This window comes from Sinohyriopsis cumingii, chromosome 16 (assembly GCF_028554795.1).
Source record: "Sinohyriopsis cumingii isolate HCF-2022 chromosome 16, ASM2855479v2, whole genome shotgun sequence".
In the NCBI taxonomy this organism is placed as follows: Eukaryota; Metazoa; Mollusca; class Bivalvia; order Unionida; family Unionidae; genus Sinohyriopsis; species Sinohyriopsis cumingii.
This window is the reverse complement of record NC_142976.1, coordinates 41,440,657-41,463,660: the sequence shown is the minus strand read 5'-3', so window position 1 is coordinate 41,463,660 and position 23,004 is coordinate 41,440,657. Positions and strand designations below refer to the sequence as shown.

At 35.2% G+C, this 23,004-nt stretch overlaps 1 protein-coding gene across 1 annotated transcript in view; it reads left to right on the top strand.

The window, feature by feature from the left end:
- LOC149780292 (GMP reductase 2-like) overlaps positions 1-23,004 on the top strand; it is a 48,726-nt gene that overhangs the window by 16,503 nt on the left and 9,219 nt on the right. The window contains exons 3-6 of the mRNA XM_089937099.1: positions 1,668-1,751; positions 4,478-4,651; positions 12,809-12,997; positions 17,456-17,658. Coding sequence (XP_089793225.1) covers positions 1,668-1,751; positions 4,478-4,651; positions 12,809-12,997; positions 17,456-17,658 — 650 coding nt within the window. The remainder of the gene's footprint in view (positions 1-1,667; positions 1,752-4,477; positions 4,652-12,808; positions 12,998-17,455; positions 17,659-23,004) is intronic.

Genomic DNA, 23,004 nt, shown 5'->3' with positions numbered 1-23,004 from the left:
AAACAAAGTCAGTGCTGCCTTTACAAGCACTGGCAGAAAACTTGTATTGGTCATTTTATTGCTGTGTTATTATCAAAGGGTGGGGACCCAAGTACCCAGATACACATTAGCATCTTTAATCATGACTAGACTGTGTCACATGCTCCTGCATCAAGGTCAATGACATGCCATTGGAAAATGTAATTGTGTGTCTTATATCATTGTGTGGAGTAGAACTTTTGAACCACTGAAGATATTTTAATGAAACTTTAACCACATTGCGTCTCATGACTTGACAGCATGTTACATACCATAGTCATGTCTCCAGGTCAAAGTCACAGTCATTGAAATACAATTTGGTGATGTGGGTGTGTTTGGGTAAAAATGTTAATCAGGGGAGGTGTTTTTATGTAACTTTAGTCTTTTATATCTTGACTACATAAGGTGTATTTAGTCTTACCTCCTATCATAGGGTTATAGTTGCAGCAAGGGATAATGGAAATTTGTAGATCTTTCATTAACCAGCTTTGAATTGGACCCCCTTGTACTCTTTGATGAATCTTAGGTATTTGATCGTTGTATTACCCCTTTGAGCACATGTTAATGCATGCATGTATAGTATGGCAATGATCCGCAGCCTTTTTTAATGTTTGTCAACTTTATATTTATAAAATGAATGGGGATGGTTTGCAGTACATATAGATGGGCATGAGAACATTTGTAGAATTTTTTTTCCATGTTATAACAGATGAATGGGGTCCCCGAGTGGTCTAAAGCGCTCTTCGTTACGGATCACTGCCATCTCACCTCTGTCTGCGGCGGTTCAAGTCTAGGATTCAGCCAATGTGGGTATGTGAGAAAGCTTGCCAGTAGCTTCTCATGGGTCGGTGGTTCTTTCCGGGGTTTTCCTGGGTTCCTCCTCCACCATTAATACTGGCTGCCATGTATAGCCTATCGTGTGCTGAAAAATGGCGTTAAACCCCACAACAACAACAACAACAACAACAGATGAATGGTCTGATACTAATAGGGATAATAAATAATACAGACATGCAGATGTAATGTAGAGCTTTTAATATTTGTTGGACAGATTAGATACTTAGAATTTTCTGCATTCAATATTTTTCTTTGTTTCCATGCCAACAGAGTGTAGAATAAGTACTATATAAAATGATAGTGCTGGACCATAAGGTAGTAGCCTACGTAATATAAAAATTGAGAATGATGGACCCATAGGTTACTTTCAGTACGAGTCCTTATGTAAGATGGGACCTGAGGATATAGGTTATCTCAAAATAACTTGTTGCAATGGAAGCATACCTGCCGCTTGCCAGTCCAATGTCGATATTTTTGTTCACGGGGTTGAAAAGAAAATGAAGTAATGTGTCCTTGTTGGCAGCTCAAAATAGTACAAGGTTAGGAATAGCAAATATGGAGGGTCTAATTATTCCCACTGAACCTTTCAAAGTTAATTGTTCTTTGGGCCAGAGAGAAAGTGAGGGTAAGGGGGAACACTGGCTTCAACAATTTTTCAGAACATAATAGATTTCTATACAACACATCACCTGGATGTGCAATTCTTTCTGTAACTTTTGTTGAGCAGTTACTTATATCAGAGTCGGAAGTGTACAATGGCTACATGAGTATTAACCGTTATTGCTGTTATGTGTATTATTTATTTTTTTCAGTTGCAGTTGTTTACCACCATACACAAGCATTATTCTGTGAAAGCATGGCAGGATTTTGCAGAAGCAAACCCAGATATCTTGGAGGTATATTGTGCTTTATTAAAAGTTATCCCTGTACTTAAAAAAGGGGTGGGGGATATTGTGATACCGTTCATTCTGGACATGTGCATGTAATCTTCCTGAACCACTTTTGTACCGTTTGAACCTGACAAATGAGACTTATTTATAGTCCCATTGTTCTGGAATTATGATCTCGCTCCAGAGAGGGGGCTTATGCTTATAGGGGATGATTTTATATAAAATTTAAAAAAAACTCCAGAGTTGCCAATATCACATGTATAAGAATTGGCTTACGTGACTAACAACTCAGGTGTTACAGGTAATACATATTAGACTGGGACCTCAGGATCATGGCACAGTCTGTTACTAGTCCCTGGAATGGATAAATATATAGGCATGTGGTTTTCTCTGTAAGACTTCTTATGATGTCTAGCTGGTTTGAATTGAAGATGGTACTAGTCTGACATTAACAGACCTGCCAACCCATATAATTTTGCTGTAAGTTTTACGAAAATTACCGTTATAATACATAATTACAGCATAAAAGCAAAAACTACGGAAAAAACATTATTGCCGAAAAATCTGGATTTTTTTTCCATCTTTTTATGATTTGGATCCGGGTTTCATATTAGAAGTGGTGAAATTATTCAGGGAACCAAACTAGCTTTACATCAGCACCTCAAACACTTTAAACTGCACCTATTTGTTCATGCAAAGCGTCCGCATCATCAAACTGTTGATTATAGAATTTGTCATGTGTAAGATGAAAGGGAAAATAATCCTCTTGAAAAGTGTTAATAATCAACAAAGAAGAACATTCAGATTCTTGTGAATAAAAGCTGGAAGGGAAACAATTACGTTTATTGGACATCACATGCCAATTTGAGTATGATTCATGGTGGGAGACACGGGTTTGTTGCAAAGATAATTAGGAGTATCCATCAGTGAATCAAGGGAATGGAAGTCTAACCTGTAACAGTATAACACAATTTAGACCTACCAACCCTTGAGTCATTGGCAGATATTCCCAATTTTCTTTGTAATGAACCCTTGTGGCGGGAGATATGATTGCCATCGTCATGTGAAATGGAAAAAGAATTTCCAATAATTATGTTAAGTTGAGAGATAGCAACAAGCCATTGAACTACATAGGGTTTGGAAAGAGAGTTTGTGCAAATGTACTAGTGGTAAATAAAGTCTATGCATACTTTGCAAACTTTTTCAGTTGAAGAGAATGTTTATCTTCACTGCATGTTTCAAATAACGAACTTTTAAGTACATTTTCCAGCTTTTACAGTAGCAGTTTATGATATATTTTTTTGACCTTACTGAAAACTGGTCAAACTTAAGGCAAAAATCAAACTGCCTTACTGAGACAGACACGTCAGGGTTGGTAGGTCTGCATTAAATGTGGTTTCATGGCAGCCATCTTGAAATTCTTGCTACTCCTTCCAAATCAATTGTTCTTTTGACATGGATTTTCACTAAAAAAATCTTTTTATGATGTCTAGTTGCTAATAAATAAAAACTGTGCCCTTCAAACGTTCATTATGGCTGCCATCTTGAAAGTATTTGTATTGCTAGTACTGTGATATTAAGTATGGCTGCAATGGTGGCCATATTTAAAATGTTAGTATTGCTTCTTCAGAACAGATGGTCATATTGAGATTGGGTTTTCACTACAAAGCTTTTTATGATTTCTAGTTCTTCCTAAATAAAAATGATGACAACTAAAAACATCTTGCTATTGTTGTTTTTCCTGAATGTAAAGTCCTATCATGATGTGGTTTGCAGTTGGTAGCTCTAACCAGTGACAATTATTTTGCTTTGCCAATTTTATCAAGCACATTTAAAGTCACGGCACCTCTGCTTGGATCAATAACATCTGGCTTCTTTTACATATGTTTAAATAAAAGATTACACATAAACAGAGACATTGATAGCACTTTTGTTGTCTCAGCACACAATGGGGATTGCCATGACCTGCCATCTCATGATTTACCAGATCTGGATGCATGAAGTATGGACTAATCAGTAGACCCTGATCTGGTGGTGCATTATGCAGTGGCAGGTCAATGTCTGTGTTGTTTGCACTTGGACATGGTACACACCTCTTTGAGTAGAGAAATAAATCTTGTCTCTGTAAAAAGAAATTCTTCTGATGGCCCTTTCAAATCACACACACACAATTAATAATCTGGATTGTTGGAGAGCTTCACTTTAGTTTAATGTGGGTGGGAGAAAATTTACAAAATGATCCATTAACTATTCTTCCTTTGACATTTTCTCTGTATATCAGGATTTGAAATAAAGTCATAATTTACTTAGTTTTAAAAAAATATCAATGGATTAAAGCATAATTTGGGAGAAAATTGGGTTAATCAAATGACATGAAATGGCAGATGAAGTAGAGCATAAACTATGTGCTTGTTCTTTCTTGTGTACCTATTTATGCATGATAAACAAGGTAACACATGGAGAAAGTTCAGTTTCTTTAAAGAAAAGGCTCATTGAAAACTTGTGGCAGGCCTTGTAAACTCTGAAAAACACTTAAAAAATAATGCTTTGAGGCAGTGTGAAACATGGTTCAGGAAATCAGGATATCTATAATTAGAAATGGCAGTTTGTCATCTTGTTTTTGAAAACTATTACTGTATGACTTTTTTGGGCCAATAACATTAACTCCATTACTAATTAATTGATCTGTTAATTGATAATTTTCTAAGATTGATTTATTTAAATGTTTTCAGCATGTTGCTGTGAGCTCAGGAACGGGAGAAGGTGACTTGGAAAAATTGACTGAAATCATTACTACCATCCCAAGTATAAAGTACATTTGTATTGATGTTGCCAATGGTTACTCTGAGCAGTTTGTTCAGTTTGTCAGAGATGCAAGGAAAAATTTTCCCAAGCATACTATTATGGTATGTACAGTTTGTGTCAATCAAACGTAATATTCAGTTTTTGTACACCCACTGTAAGCATATGTCCATCTGTTTAATTTATTTTTAAATGATAACTAATCTTTTATCATCTGTTGCTATCAATCTTTTGCAGATAGTTTTTGTTGTTTGAGGTATGCAGATAGCTTTCATTGTTTGAGGTAAGGAAGAATACATTTGATTTTGGAGTCTAAAGGTTTATGGTAAAAGTCACTCTGACTGAAAAAGAGAAAATTGGTTTCCACAAAATAATGACAGACTTCATCACATGGACCAAATTTTATAGATAGCTTTTACTTGGAGTAAGGAAGAAGATTATTAATTTAAGGGGTCAAAAGTTCAAGGTCATTGTAACTGAAAGCAGAAAAGTGATTTCTGCACATAAATCTCAGTAACCTATAGAGACAACTATTAAACACAAAGCAGGCACTTGTCATTTACAGAACTCTTGTATAATAAATAGACTTTTATACCATGTATTTAACCGATGTTTTTAATGTGGAGGCCTGTTGATTTGGCAAGGTTATTGTGGCTCAAAGAAAATTGGTTTTTGAGTACTAATTTTTGTGTTAGAGTACATTTTTTTGACCAAACTGTATATGGTTTACATTTAGTATAAAATTTGGGGTCTAAATGTCACAGGTTACAGTCTTGTTTAGAATGATAAGGTGATTTCTGCAGAGTAAGTTGAATTCAAGACTGCATACCTGACCAGAAAGATCGAGGTCACTGAGACCCATTGGTCAGTAGTCTCAGAGTCAGTCATGCCCTACAAATGTCTACACAGAGGACTGCAAACACAGGGCACAGTTCTCTGGTTTGTAGATGTATTGTGATATGTCATGTTCAGCAGTCATTGTCTGTGTGTGTGTGCCCATCACTGTAATCTTTATAACCTGAACTGCATCAGTAGTGGTTGATGGGAAGGTTATACTATTTGGTATGATGCTTCAGGAGGAAGAATAGAAGGCTTCGAGGAAGGAGAAGTGGGGGTAAATGGTACCATTTATATAGGTAATATGGATTCTGTGTTTTAACCTAGTCCTCTTCTACACCAATTGAGGTAGTTTTGTCATTATGGGTATGATGCTCCAGGAAGATGATTAGCTCTGAGTTCAGCCTTCATTTCAATCAGGTAGATGCGAGTCCTGGATGCATCTACAGTCCATGATCTTAAAAAGAATTTTTAACTCTGCTGATATTTATGATGGCTTCCATCTTTGTTTTCCAATTCCTATCCTGACAATTGAGACAGATCTATTGGCCAGGTGTCAGTGTGAACAAATCACTTAGATGTGTGTTTTTTAAAAACTAGGTAGTGAGAGTTACTTCCCTTTGGCATACAAGGCGCATTATTGGTCATAGTGAGTTTAAAGGTTAACAGGAAAAAGGACACCACATTCATTTGAGTTTTGGTCCAAACATGTAGAGATGGCCCTTAAAATGTAATTTATGTATTTAAATTTAAATGACAGAGTCAGATTTCATGACCTTTTAAGTGCTGCTTGGTGGGGAGGCACAAAAGTGTGTCATTAAATATCCAAATAGACCAAGTAAAAGGATGGAATTAATAGCTTTAGTAATGTTGAAGAATATTCAGATAGGAAACTTATGAATATGCCTTTCTTACATTCATATATTGTGTTGTCCAATGAAGAAGAGTGATGGGGAATATCTATTTTCATGTGATGGCTATCTTCTGGCTGTACATAGTTTTAACTCCCCTGGCAAAAGGCCATGGGATCTTATGGTATGGCCCTTTGTATATCCTTGTCTATTCATAGTTGCTGTTTACAACTTCATCTCAAAAATCTCTGGACAGAATTTGTCAAAGTTTTACAGAAAGCATACAGCTCTTTATTGTTTGTTCTGATGATGCTGATCTGTCATCAAATATAGCTGGTTTTAAAAAAAAATAGAAAAAGATATTTGAATGATTCCATCTTCAAAACTGCTCAGCAGAATTTAACCAGATATGACAAAGTATATATGCATACTGCATGAAGGCAGGTCTTTCAGATATGATTGTTTTTACTAAAATTAGAAAAGCATTTAAATGATGAATTCCAGACCTGCCAACCCTTTCGATTTTGCCATAAGTCTTATGAAAATGACCCTTAAGATACGGGCTTACGGAATAAACGCAAAAACTACAGAAAAAAATTTTGTTACAGAAAAATCCAGATAATTGGTTCATCCATGTTTAACTTGGATCCAAGATTCATATTGGAGGTGGTGAATTAGTAAGGGAACCAGGCTAACTTTAAAGCAGTACCTCAGATGCTTTAAACTGCACTTTTTCATGCAAAGCATCTGCATGATCAAACTGTTGATTTTATATTCTTTTTTAATGGCTTTCAGCAAGTGATATGTGTTGATCACAAAATGGAATTTAAGCCTCTTGAAAAGTGTTAATACATTAAAAACTGTTATAAGTGAACTCCTGTCATTTTTGACCACAATCGTAATGCATGGATTGATTTTATTATATAAACGCTCTGTTATGAGCAACCACCTGCTGAATGCCACCAGCGACCACTATGTCTTGGCAAAATATGCATTTCGACACTGCTATGAACAACCGCATTGCAAACAAATAGACACCACTGACCTTAGCTTAATCCTTTGTAAACACGAGAGTTCAGGATACATGTAGTATGCAAAATGCACATTAAATAACACTACAGTTGAACAACCATATAGCGAGGTAAACACCACTAACTATCATTTTATCCTTTTTAACAAGGACCCTATAAAATAGTAAAGATTGTTCTAATAAGGTATTTTAAACTTTTTTTTTACTAGCTACCAGTTTTGTGAAATTTACAAGTTGAGCACATGGTGTCATTTGTAAACTGCAGTAAACCAAACTAAAGTACATTTCACTAACTGCCATTGTAGTGCCAAAGTCATGTGAATAGCCATTTTTTCATCAAACAGAGTAATGATGGACATACCCAGTCAATATAGAGGTTTGTATTTTTTATTTATCTTTGTGAAAACCCACACAATGCTGGTAGTCCTAATGTCCCAGTGAGAAATATTTTGAAAGGGCTTCAGTTTAGGGTTGAGTACATTGTTTGTCTTTCCAGTTAATCCGTAATGCCTTGCAGGTGAATGAGCTCTTTGTCTTTAATACTAGTAAGTGAGAATTGTTTCCGGATTCTTTTTTTATTTCTTTTGTTAAAGTGTTTCACCAAGCTACCATCTGTTTACCCGGGTGCAGATGGTCACAACCTTTGTTTATCAAGCTATAACGCTGATGATTTAAACTTCGTCTCAAAATAAATGTATTGTTTCTTGATGAGTTAATTATATCTTTTGGTTTCGTTCATTGGTACATAATACATGTATATATTTATTCCACATTCCACCAAAACCTGATCAAAACCGAAATACATCTAGTCGTTATTGTACCAACACTAATAACAATGGCAGAACCTCCAACGATAAAAAGAAATTCTAACACTGGAAGAAAGAACATATTCATGTGATGTTCAAACATAAAATTGATTCACGTTGTTGGAAAATGTATATCTTTATTATATAAAGTTATTTTGAGAGGAATGCATGCAACATTTAACAAGATTTATGAATGAAGGATATGATATATGTACAGTGAGTATGGGTATTTTGTCTTCTTTAACAGTGCTATTGATCCTGGAAACCAGTCCATTTTCATACACCTCTTATGACAGACCACCTGTCTTGAGAGACCGCTTTTGGTTGGCAGAAGGCGGCGGTCTCTCATAACAGTTTTTACTGTAATCAACACAGAAGAATACAAAGGAATATTCAGATTCCTGTGAATAAAAGCTGGAAGGGACACAATTACGTTTATTGGACACCGCGTACCAATTTGAATACATCTTGTGGCAGGAGATATAAATCGTCATGTGAAATGTAAATAAATTCCAAGAATTATGTCAAGTTGAGAAATAGTAAAAATCCATTGAGCTGCATTGGGTTTGGAACTGAAGTATGTGCAACTGTAATAGTGGTAAATAAAGTCTATGTGTACTTTGCAAACTTTTTAGTTCAGTATAATGTTTACCGTATCTGCATGTTTCAAATACCAAACTTTTAAATACATTTTCCAGCTTTACAATAGCAGTTTATATTTTGTTACACCTTACTGACAACTGGTCATACTTACGGAGAAAAAAATCAATTGCCTTACTGATATGGTCTCATCAGGGTTGGCAGGTCTGAAATTCTTAAACCCAGCTTAACAGAATTTAACCAGATTTGAAAGAATTTATGAAATGCTTTTGGATTTGTTAAATTGTTGCTGATCTGCCAACCCTTACAGTTTTGCCGCAAGTCTTATGAAAATGACCCTTAAAATATGGACTTGTGAAATAAATGCAGAAACTATGGGAAAATGATTGTTGCTGAAAATCTGGATGATTCATTTATACTTGTTTGATTTGGATCTGGATTTCTTATTAGAATTAGTGGAATTTGTCAGGGAACCAGACTGACTTTTACAGCAGTATCTCAGATGCTTTAAACTGCACATATTTTTTCATGAAAAGCATCTACATGATCATATTGTTGATCATAGAATTTTTTAAAATTTTAAATGCATGCATTTTAAGTGATGCATATTGAAGATGAAATGGAAAAAAAGCCTCTTAAAATGTGTTGATAATCTGCACAGAAGAATAAGAAGGAATATTCAGATTCTTGTGAATAAAAGAAGAAAGGGACACAATTATGTTTATTGGACATCATATGTCAATTTGAGTATGTCTTGTGGCGGGAGATAGGGCTGCCGTAATCATGTAAAATGGAAAAACATTCCAAGAGTTACGTCGAGTTAAGAAATAGCAGCAAGCTATCGAGCTACATAGGGTTTGCAGCTGAAGATTTTGCAACTTTACTTATGTTAAAGGTCACCGGCCATACTCCAACATTTTCCTATTTATATCAGATTTGCATTACATGATTAAAAATAGTTATACTCGCACACAAAAAAACAAAAAATTATCAAGGGTAAAGAAGAAATAATAATTTAATTACTCGACATAGAAGTATACAACGCTGTTACTTCCCCTTAGTTACGATTTCCCACCTGTAGAGGACACAACCGGAAATGACGTACATGTATCCCTGCAAGACGAAGTACATGCTTCTTGTTGTTGAAAAATAAAACACTATAAACTATGGATAGAGATTATTTTAGATGAAACTAATGAAAACTAATTTACTGTTCAGCCTTATATCGATATGCATGCACAACACACTAGAATGTGTCGCTTTCAAAACTGTTCCATTGTTTCAATTTATTTTGAAAATTCCTGTTAATACAGGTAAAAAGAATCGATGCTAGCTTCCCTCTGTCGGCAGACTTTATTTAAAAAAAGATGAATGAAATCGGCATACTTAAAGAATCCAAAGGAACCAAACTTGACTTCCTTTTGTCGGCCTACTTCAGAAGAAAAAAATCGGCACACTAAAAAGATACCAAAGTCAATTTTCCGGGGTTGGTTTGGATTGTAATTAAAAAAAAAACCTATGTATTCGATGTCCTGTCGGTAAGTTTAAACAATGAGTTTATTGCTCCCTGCCAATTGTGTTTATCACCCAGGCTTCTATTTGTTTGCCATATGTAATCATAATTGATGTTTGCAGGGCAAATATTATACACAATAATAATTTGCTTTAATAATACTTTTGTAACCCATGCTAGCAAAAAGATTATCATTTGCACTCACATTGAATGTAGTTTAAAATAATGAGGTTTATTTTATTTGCAAGATACCGACTTATAGTTAACCTGGACACAATACAGTCTGGGTCAGTTTGCAATAAGTAACTTATCATGCGTAAATGGCAGGTGCCTTCAAGCAATCGGGTGATACTTTCGTCTCATTTGCAATTTTGTTATTTGACATAAGCGATACACACTACACTGAGGGTGCATACGCAAGCCGGCATCCACTACATATATGGAGTTCGTGGATATATTATTTTTTTAAAATAATTTTCGCATGATGAAAAAAGAAGGAATATATGATGACAATGCAAGGTTAATTTCTTTCATTTTCTTTTCAAACAAGTGTATGTTTATTAATTTATTTTGTACCGTGAGTGGGGGGGGGCACAAATTAAACACAAAATTATTTCCTTTCTAATTTGTACGGAATAATGGAGCAAATATGATTGACGATATTGACCAGCAATGACAAGTTTTCAATTTACACGTGCAAACACTAAGACAACTTGAAAAATAAAAACAAACAATAAAATTAACTGGTAAGAGCTTCATATTGCAGCAACTAAATACTGACAAAATGCTCAACATTATTCTCTCTCTCTCTCTCTCTCTCTCTCGTGTAATCTAGTATGTGTTGTATGCAGCTGTGTTACAACGTGAAACCTAAAATTCAGTATATTTGTTATAATATCTCATGTACACTACCCTTAGCAAAATGTAGACGTATTATGTAGAATATTATCTGTTACATATTTTTGTTTTATAAATGATTATTGATAATTTGACCGGAAGACTTAAATTGAGAATGTCGTTGTGCAGATGTATATATTCATTAGCATAAAAAATGTATGTAAATATTTTTAGTAGAACAAGCAAGATATGTCAGTTTGTGTTTTCTCTCATAAATATGTACATTACGAAGTATGATTATTTTCTCTCAAAGAATATCAAAATAGTTTGTTAAAATTTAGTTTTTTTTCTCCTTAAACCTTTCTTACATAGCATCTACTTTTTTGTTGAAGAAGAACGTACAAACTATTGTTAAGCTTGGCCGAATTGTCTTTGGGCCAAATCCACTATAATCCGGCATAAATGATACAACTTTCCCATCCCTCTCCTATTCGATACCACTGATTAAATACACTTTTTTTCTGGTAAACATGGTTACATCTGTATGCAACACAGTGCACCATATTTGCTGTACAAAAGCATGATTGTACGCTATATCACATAGACATTTACGTGGGGAAATTAAGCACTCGAATGGCTAGGTTGAATAGAAGGGATAAATGTAAGTCATATCCAGTTTTGGCACGCGGAAACTACCGATTGTTTACGGAGATTGCCGAATAATTTTTTCATTTCATAAGGGGGAGTTTTAAGTCTAATTAAAAATTGTTATGGTGTGCATATATAACCAATACATTTTGTTTATAACTATAATAATATCACACGTTTGTACAATATAGGTTGCAGGTGACCTTTAAATAAGGTCTATGTGTAGTTATGAACATTTCAGTTGAACATAATGTTTACCATCGCTACATGTTTTGAATACCGAACTTTCAGATACTTTATCCAGCTTGTATTTTGTTATTCCTTGCTGAAAACTGGTCAAACTTATGGGAAAAAAATCAACTGCCTTGCTGAGCGGGTCTCGTCAGGGTTGGCAGGTCTGGATATGGCAACTGAAACTAGAAAAGAGAATCCTTGAATGACTTCTCTAGCACCACTGAACAGAATTTGACAGAAAGCATCCTGGCATGAATGTGTTCATAAATGATGACAATCCACAATCAAAAGAGGCAGGAAGCTGAGTTGTTAGAGCTTTGGACTCGTACTCTTAGGGTCAAGGGTATGATGCTAAATAATCCAAACATTATAAATTACACAGATTTATTGTTCTCAAAACAATGGATAAAAAGGACTGATCGCGCATATATTGGGAGCTGCTTTGGCCCACAATCAAAAGTTGCTACATCGGTTTCTCACATTTTGTTCATGTAAGATGAGCTTTAAACTTTAGTGATGGTGCAACATTATAGACCGTAGTTTAAGTAAAGTAAAAGATCATACTGATGTGTTTTAGTAGCCCTTGTGTTGGTGTTGTTGCGTGCATTGGCACTGTTGAGCACTCTGGCAAAAACTTTGTGTAAGTACTGATTTTGACAGGTACTTTGATTTGTGCTGATACCAGTGGTAGTATTGTTTTAACCATTGAAGTGACCAGCCTTTGCAGGTATATTTTTCTTCATTTGTATTTATTTTAGGTATTTGAAAAATACCTAGTAAATATGCAAATTTTGATAGGGACAGATCATGAATTTAAGTTCATATGAAAATTTATACCCTTGAAAATATGTGAAACCACAGTACATCTGACCCTACTGTCCTACTGATTAATTTCTGTTTTACAGGCTGGTAATGTGGTGACAGGGGAGATGGTGGAAGAACTCATCTTGTCGGGTGCTGATGTCATCAAGGTTGGGATTGGCCCAGGGTCTGTATGTACCACCAGGAAGAAGACAGGAGTAGGATATCCTCAACTGAGTGCTGTTATTGAGTGTGCTGATGCAGCCCATGGTCTGGGTGGACATATTATCTCAGTAAATGTTTCCCTTTATCTGTCCCTATTAATATTGTGTGAGCACTTGAAATTTAGCTTTTTGGGGACATTTCAGTTTGTCCCGTTAAAGTAATTACGACATGGGATCACACAATTTATTTTAAAAAACAGGCAGCAAATGTTTTGAGGGATTTTCCTGGGTACAACACAGAGCATGTTGATTTATCTGTATTTCTGCTCAAAGTTGACCTGTAAATATGATCATCGAACAAATACTGGACAAAGTCTGTTGTTGTTTAATAGGTTTGTTCTCTAAACTTTGGTGACCATGTCAGACAATTCTTTTCCATCAAATTTTGGATTATATTTTTAAGTGGTTCTTGTCTTAATATAAATAGCTTTAGGAAATGTTGATGGGAATTTTGTGGACATTAAAAGATTTGGGGGGTAGTTTAATCATCAAGAATTAAAAATTTTAAAGTATGGGATATTTTAAATTTACTAAAAATTAAATTTGAAAACCTGCAGTTTTTTTATTTGAATCCATAATTTTTTGTCCTGTTGAGAAGAAATTGTTGTTGTTGGGTTTAACACCATTTTTCAGCACAAGATAGGCTATACATGGCAGCCAGTATAACTGGTGGAGGAAGAACCCTGGAAAACCCAGGGAAGAACCACCGACCCACGGGAAGCTACCGGCAGTCTTTCCCACGTACCAATGTTAGCTGAGCTTTGGACTTGAACCCACGCAGACAGAGGTGAGATGGCAGTGATCCGTAACGGAGAGCGCTTTAGACCACTCGGCCACTTGGGGCCCCATTGAGAAGAAATACTTACCCAACTCTAAAAACATTTTAAAGTGGTCTTGTATTAAGTAACAGTTAAAAGGAATATAAAAAATAAAATTATGTTAAGATTTTGTCTATTTTAATTTTTTTATAACGTATTATTGATCATGTGTTTTCCTAAAGATTTTTAGCATTGTGTTATTGGAAATAATACCTGAAATATTAAAAAAACATAATTTGCGGAGAAAATCTGGATAAAGTATTTCATACATCTGGCTATCTTGTCACGGTGTTAGGGTAATAGAAGGACCAATAAAGCAGCCAAAACCATCCAGCAGTCACCTGTTCCTGAAGAGAAGATTCTGTATGGTTACTTCAGATATTGTAGGCAAGGTGGTATTGTGTTCCTTGCATAAGAAACACATACCAGACCCATGTATGCCTCCTGAAGGGTAAATCTCACTGCAGTTGTACCTAGAAATTTTGAAACTTGGTGAGGGGATGCATCTATATGACTACTGAACCCTCATCATAAATGTAGGTTTCTGTGATTTATATTTCACATCTCACTGATTTCGGTAAAATTTTTGAAAGTTTATTTCTAAAGTTCTATTCGGGATATAATCATCAAATTATATTATGGTAAGTTTCACTTAGTACCACATCCTAATGAAGGTTACTGACGTATATAATATAACACATTTTCCTAGCTTTGGTTAAGTTTTTGCATTTTAGCTCATGACCCAGTATTTTCAGCTGTATGTGTGTGTGTATGTGTATATATATATATACACACACACATCAGAGGCATTGTTGGTGTGGGCACAGGTTTGTATTACAGCAGTGGTCCAAAAAGGTCTAATGTATTAGTTTCAGAATGGCTACCAGCTTAAAAATAAAGATGCCATTTGCAAACATTTTGTCATCAAATTACTCTTTGTGAAATGTAGCTTGAAGTATCAGCATTAACTTTTTTGAAATGTCACGTGAGAAGTGGCCTCCCTTTGGATTTTTATAGTTCATGCAAGTGTGACTAATAGGTAAGTTGTAATCAATGATACAAGCCCCATTGATTGATATCAGTGAGCTTGCACATTGTTTTTGTAGGGGAAGGGTGCCAGCTGACAACAGTTTTTGCAAAATTTACTGACCAATTAGAATTTTTGCTTAAAATTTAGAGTAATTTACTCACAACTTGGATCCCATCACCATTTTGGGGCAGATCAAAGGTTTTGACCATTCTGTGCTGCAAACAACTGGACATTGGTTATATGATATTCCAAAACATCATTATATCAAACTGTCTTTGAGTTATTTATACATGAAACAAAGTTTGTATATTGTTTCTTTGTCATTTCATTAATAGTATCACCAACTAAGCTTGTTTCAGTTCATGTGTAAGAAGGTTGTACTGCTTTTAATTGGCTGGTTAAATGGGGGGAAGTGAAGGGCATCTTAATCCTTTATTGTACAATAGCAAGTTTCGAAACTCTTCTTCTCAGTAAAGATGTTTTTTGTTTGTTATTGTAAAGGTTTTTTTTTTCATTGGTAGGCCAAGATGAGACAGTAATAAGTATCAGCCTTTGTTTTACTACTTGAGAGAGCACTACACACCATGTCAAAGCATAGTTATAATAATAATTAAAATCGTAATCATTAGCTAGTGTTTGAAGATGAGATATGCCAGACATTACGACGAAGCACTATGTTGATGGAGTTTTGGTATCATTGGAAGTGGAGTACCTCAGACATACACCCCATTTTGGTCCCTCTGAGTTTTGTACAGTACAAGTGACAGCAGTCACTTCATAGGGATAGAACTGAAGTGTTTGTGATGTGACAATGACTTTCTAGCCAAATCAGTGTAGATTATACGGATTATTCATGCATAAATACACAGTAGATTCCAGGACTGAGATGTTTAATGCATTCATTGTTTGTACCGAGCACTGTTCCTGAAAATATTAGTGACATGCCACAGTTTGGTAATAATCACATGGACACTTTAATTGGTCCTTACAGTCAGATGAGTGAAAACAATGATGTAGTCATAAGTTCTGATGAAGTGGTGAGTGGGGGATTCACAAGTTACTATCTGTGGTTTAATTACTGACAAAACTAGTTTCAACGAATGGACACTATCCATTATGATACGTTTGATAGAAATCTGGCAGGTGCTTCCAGTGTCAGGTGTGGAGTATGAGTGCAGATTTTTGCACAAGAATTTTATCAAAACAAGCTGCGTGGAAGCTGAGTCTTAATACTCTTGATGAACTTAAAAGAAATAAATTGTTGTTGATATGAATAATTGCAATACGATGCCAGCAATCAGGAAGTGGAAGGGAAATTGACACAGACATATGTGTCAATAAAACAAAGAGAAAATGCTTTCACCAATCTGTTGAACTTCAATTTAGTTGATTTACTATGGTGCAGATTTATCAACATTATGATTGGTGATAGGAATACTGTGTAAATTGTTGAGTGTTTAGGCTCGAATAAACAGTAACACAGAAAGAGTGAAAACAACAAGCTTTTTAAAATTTAAAAAATAATTTATTTCCCTGGAAAAATTCTGTAAAAATGAAAAAAAGAGAAGAAATTACAGTTTCAAGAATCAAATCCAAAAATAATCCACAAATTAAATTACAAAGATCCATGTAATAAATGTTCTACTAATTTCAAGTTCGAATCCTGATGGAAAATTCAAGATGGATGATGATGACGTATGCTGTAGTCAGTACTGTGTTTATCTACATTTCCTTATAGAAATACAAATAGTGTCACTCCTGTGTTGGAAATCCAAATTAAATTTGTAAGCAATGTCTTTCCAAAATTTCGGTGTGAGCACTCCTCAAAATATTTCCAGAGAAAAAAGAATTAATCCTTTTTGAAATCCAACTGATCTGAAGAAAATTTTAACTCAAAATCTGGCTACAACAAAATAACTTGACATCACTGTAAAAAGCCCAAAACAGAAATCTCTCTCTATGCATCTCTATTAAAACTTACAAATGTGCAGTAATGGAAAAACCGGAATTGCGAAATCGAAAGGGGGGAGTCACATGATCGTGTTTATGTCACATACACCAAAAATGACCCTGACGAAAACCAATCATTTTAAAATAAAATGGAACCTGTTTACGAAGGTTGCTACAAATTCTGAAACAAGGTCAGGATTTATATCAGCATCTGGTGTTTACGCAAAGAATGATTCAGGTCAACTGATTTTCTGCGAAAATATCATCTTGAGTGAATAAATTTACATTATAATAGCATATAATAGAATACAAAATGTAAAACTGACAAACAATTAAATTAAAATAAATATGAATTAAATCAGATATATGTAACAAAATATATATTGTTGCCCCCTCCCCCAAGAGCTTGTGGGGAAGTCCATAGCAAATCATAGTGATAACCTTATGAATTGCTGTTGTCACTGGTTGAGATCTGAGGAGGGTTGGAAACAGTTCTTTTTTTAAGTTAATACATCTATAAGCAGCAGATTCATGTGTGTGTGTGTTTGTGTCAGAGAGAACATGGAAGTCAAGGTCTCAATGCATAGTTTTATATAACGATAGAGTTGATAACCAATACTAATTGTTACAGTATATGCAGTGTAGTTTTCTTTTACACTACTTTTTGTTTTGCGTGATAGCTGCAGTTAATTTTGATATTTTGAAAGCTTGTTTTATTTGCTGTTTTAGGATGGTGGGTGTACATGCCCTGGAGATGTGGCTAAGGCATTCGGTGCTGGTGCTGACTTTGTGATGTTGGGTGGCATGTTGGCAGGACACACAGAGTCAGGTGGAGAGGTGATCGAGAAGAATGGCAAAAAATTTAAACTGTTTTATGGCATGAGCTCAGCAACAGCAATGAAGAAACATGCAGGAGGAGTGGCTGAGTACAGGTATAACAATTGAAAAAATAATTTCTCCAGCAGACAGAAATGTTTTAAAAAGCAACTGCTGTAATTAAAGATGCTTTTTGCTATAAATATATTTTTGCGACTTAAAAATGGTGGAGACGTTTGCAAGCAATACATTTGTTAAAAAGAACTGTCCATTCATAATGTAGAGGAAAAACATGTTTTTGTACATGGCACTCTGGAAGAGCTATTTCCTAGCTGTTAGGCACCAGTTGATTTTTGAAACACAAGGGCTTTGCAAACGTGATTTATTATGTTTATATACATTGTCATGGAAAAATGTTTATTCACACTGTTTATTATTCATGAAAAAATTTGGTAGATGTATCTCCATGGAGTTCATTATTAAGCTGCCTCCCATAAAATGTGATAATATACAATTTAGTTTTACTATCAGTGTAGAGGATATGCACCTTATCTCACTCCACCCACCCACCAGCACCAATTTCAGGTAGTTCTGACAGAATACGCATACCTATGGTATTAGTTCCTTACTTAATTATTAATTATTTTCTGAAATTTATGGAGTAAAGTTTATAGCAATAGCAAATTTCGAGGTAAATGTACCATGTTTACCAAAAGATAATGGGATGAAACGTGTTTTAATGAGGGACCCCATCACTGCATTTCTTTTCTGAATTTCAAATTGGACAATCCGAATTAAACAAGAAAAAAGTGCCATTTATCTTTTTTCTTCTTCTGAAATTTATAAAACATTTATGAATAGTACCAGCAATAGTATTGATGAGTACCAACTGTAGTATTGATGAGTACCAGCAAAAGTATTGATAAGTACCAGCAATAGTATTGATGAGTACCCACAGCAGTATTGTTAAGTACCAGCAAAAGTATTGATAAGTACCAGCAGTAGTATTGATGTACATTATAATTAATAACTAAGAAATTTGCTGTTGTATATACAGCTAAACATACCACAATTACCATGAAAACTAAATCTGAACAAACACCAAATCCCATACATCTCACAGCACATAAAAAAACACAGCATAACTTTAAACATATATTGAAACACCTACTTAGTTCCATACATACTATAGTATATTTATAGGTTACTGCATTTATATGGAAAAATATGAACGAGTTTTTCTGAGCAGTACTGAATGACCTTGGGAGTGCAGTATTAATCCGAAGAAACAAGTTCATATCTTCCCATACAAATGCAGTAGCCATTTCCTTATATACTCATTTTGGTTTTTTTTTACCTAGGGATTAATAATAAAAAGAATAATCAACAAGAAACAGAATAATTGAATTTATCCTGTATCCCAAAATAAATACAGAACCTTACAATTCACCAATACACAGTAATAATATTAATGCACACAGCACCACTCACCGAACTTTGAACTTCTTCACACGCTCAATATTAGTTTAAAAAAGAATTGCCATTTTGTTCTACCTAAATTGAAATTTAGAGTCATTGTGAAGGAATGCGCATTGCAAGAACTTTTCCAGTTGGTCTGGAATGGATTGATTTTGCTTTTATTTCAATTCTATTCAATTCTGCTTGTGATGGACTGGATTTATTAGCTGTGACAATTCTGATTGAAGTACATGTTATTTGAGCAGGGAAGGATCCACCTTGAATCAGCTGCATGTGTGTTTCTGTTCTGTCATTGATTGTTTTGGAATCATAATGTGGGGGAAAATATGAACTCTTACAATTGAAATTATCAAAAAGGCACTATGGAATATCAAATTCATTTCGAGTGCAGTAAGGAGAATGTGATTGCAGTTGGTAATGTAGTTGAAACTACAAAAAAAATTGTGATGTGTAATCAAGTTTTAGAACCCATGACATACCTCATGTAATTCAGATTTGTAGAACTAAGTAAGTACATTTTGAGGAAATTCAAGATACAAAACTTAACATTTTTTGCTATTCTTGTTACCACCTAAAGAAGACATGTTTATGCCTTGTCACCTGCATGCTCTTTGTAGGGACTCGGCTGTGAAATGACCTGTATGGCTTCTATTACTAGCCTAAATCTGAAACATTGTTTCAAAAACGCCACAGTGAAAATTGCAAAGCATTTAGTGTGTGACAGTCCATTCAGTCAGCGGAAATAAGAATTCCTTGGCTTATTGGCTATAAGGCCCTTACTTTTCTACCAAAACCTTTAGTTGCATTTTTTCTCACAAAATTAGTACTTTGAATAATAAAATGGCATGCCTCTGATAGATATGTGATAACCCTTGGCCTCAGTATGCTTTTCTATTTATTTTTTTATAGACCCCAGAAAGCAATGGTCATAGTGTGAACCAGTCCATTTACGAAAGGTTACGAACATTTCTCCTAAATAACTTTTTAAATGATCAGAATGGTATTTTCAACACTGCATCTCTCACTTTTGTTGTTGACATTGCAAACATCATGGTCATTTAGTTGCTTCTTTGAAAGTTTCATTTGACAGCTCCGGTGGTCTAGTAGTTAGAACATCCACCTCAGAAGTGGGAGGTCATGGGTTCGAACCCCTGCCGAGTCATACCAAAGACTTACAAAAATGGTACTAACAGCTGGCTTGATAGGTGCTCAGCATTAAGAGGTTAGTGTTAGGACTGGTCTGGATAATGTGACTAGGTGGGACATGATTCTACATGTCTGCGGCATGATATCTAGTGATAGATATCACTATAAACTGCCACACTGAAGACATTGTAGCGATATGACTGAAAAATTGTTAAAGCTTTGTTAAAAATCATTATCACACACACACACACAGTTTCATTTGTGTCTCAGTAAACTCATCCTCATCATTCATTTTATCATCTCTACTTTAAAATAGACAAAACAGCTTTAGTTCAACCACAAAAATCTATTACTGTAAAAGCTAAAGCATAATGACACTATTTTCTAGACATATATCTTGTGCAATATGAAGTTGTTCAATATGGAAAACTAATGCACGATTCTGACCATGTAAAGTTAATGGGGAAAAAATTGAGCACTGTAAACATATAGTGGATCACCTACTTGTAAAGATCACTTCCATTATTTAATGGCCCTTGGTCTGTCATTACTTATTTAATGGCCCTTGGTTTGTCATTACTTATTTAATGGCCCATGGTCTATCATTACTTATTTAATGGCCCATGATCTATCATCTGTCCATTATCACAAACTTCAGTGTTGCGAGAATTTCACATTCTGGATTTTCATCAGCACCTCTGCATAGTACAGTTGTGGAACTTACTATCCGGCCATTTAGTATGCGCTCAACTGTGCCTACAGAGTGAATATTATAACGGTGAAAACCTAATTCAACAGTTGTAATGTGATATCTGGGTTGTCCATTTTGGCATCCAAAATCCAGTGTCAATGGTTAGTTTGGCTTCAAAAATCCAGTCATTGGTGAGATGGGTATTAAAAAAATTGAGTCATTGGTCAGATTGGCATGAAAAATCCACTGTCATTGGTCTTGAGACATTAAGCATACAGTATACAATTATTGACTGTTATTATTTTAATAGAAGCCACCACCCCTTTTTATTTCTTCACCAAATAAAAAGAAACTCCTACCTTATTGAGGTGGGGCCCCGATTGGCCAGGTGGTCTAAAGCACTCGCCATTATGGATCATTGCCATCTCACCTATGTCTGCGTGGGTTTGAGTCTCAGGTTCAGCCAGTGTGGGTATGTGAGAAGGCTTGCCAGTAGCTTCTCATGGGTTGGTGGTTCTTTTTGGGGTTCTTCCTCTACCATTGATACTGGCTGCCATATATAGCCTATCTTGTGCTTAAAAATGGTGTTAAATCCTACAGTAACAACAACCTTATTTAGGTTTATAGATCTGTATATATCTATCAATGTACATCCAGATAAATAAAACAGTACATGATTAATTCAATGACTGTTAGAAAAATCTAAACAATTTATGAATGTTTTCAGTCAAACAGTAATTACATTATTCAACCCCACACCCCACCCCCTTTGGAACTTTTTTACTGCCCCCGGAGATCTTTTAGAATATTTTTTAAAATGGTGACATTAAAATGGGCTTGTTACATGCTTCATGCAGGGTATTGTATATGTGAAGAATGTTAATGGCCCCTGCGGTGACGATGAGGGAAGGATACAGTAGATAAGAAGTCTAATAATGATGTAGTGAAAATAGATTCTTACATCTGGTGTCCTTGGTGATGGAATGGCTAGAGAAGCAAGTTGATAGCAGCTACAATATAGTAGACTTGACAGATATTTTAGATATATAGGACTTCTGCTGACAGACTAGATAGGGGCACTAATATTAGCAGTAGTTGAAATTAGAGACTGACATTGTATCTGCTATTGAATAGAATCTGCCTTTGTTATAACTTCTATTCAATGCAGTAGTGAGTATAGGATTATAATGAAGAAAATCATTCAATTTGTTAACATTTACATACTCCCTCCCTCCCCTCTCTCTCTCTTTCCCTCTCCCTTTCTCTTCCTCTTCTCCCCCTTCTCTCTCTCACTTTCTCTCCTCTCTCTCTCACCCACCCTCTCTCTCTCTCTCTCCCACTCTCACCCACCCTCTCTCTCTCTCCCACTCTCACCCACCCACTCTCTCTCCTCCCCTCTCTCTCTCCTCCCCTCTCCCTCCAGTGTGGGTATGTGAGAAATCTTGCCAGTAGCTTCTCATGGGTCGATGGTTCTTTCCAGGTTTTCTCACTCTACCTCTCTCTGGGCAGTTGGAAATTTTATTTTTGACCCCCAAAATAGCGACAATTCTTTTATATATGATATAAATACTGTACTCAAAAAGTATAATGACTATCTCATCGACTTTATTTTCACTGGAAAATTTCCAGACAAAATAACATGGAAAAACTTAATTGGGACAACAATACAGGTATTTGAGGAGAGAAAACATGAAATGAATATCAGAAATCCATCAGAGGGATTCGATAGATTTTTGAAAATTAATCCAGGATGAAACATGTGCCATCTATGGAAAGTCACTCACACTTGACTCAAGCAGAAACATGGAATATGGGACATTAATTCATATTGGAGGAATGCAAGCAAGATCTGGACTGTGTCCCCTATGTGGCAAAATAAGTCATGACCATGTTTTGCACATTTCAATGAATTGTCCCTTAACCTTAGACGACAGAAACCACTTGATGGAAAGTCTATTTTTGTATATGCCTCCAGTGATTTCTATGATCAGATCGATGATGATATACTAATTATGATACTTAGTGGTTTAAATGACATCTCAGACCGTTTGGAACTTGAGGCATGGATTATGTGATTAGGCTCTTTACCAAGTATTTCATTATGATAAAGGATATCATATATTCGACTTAATAAAGACCTTGCACA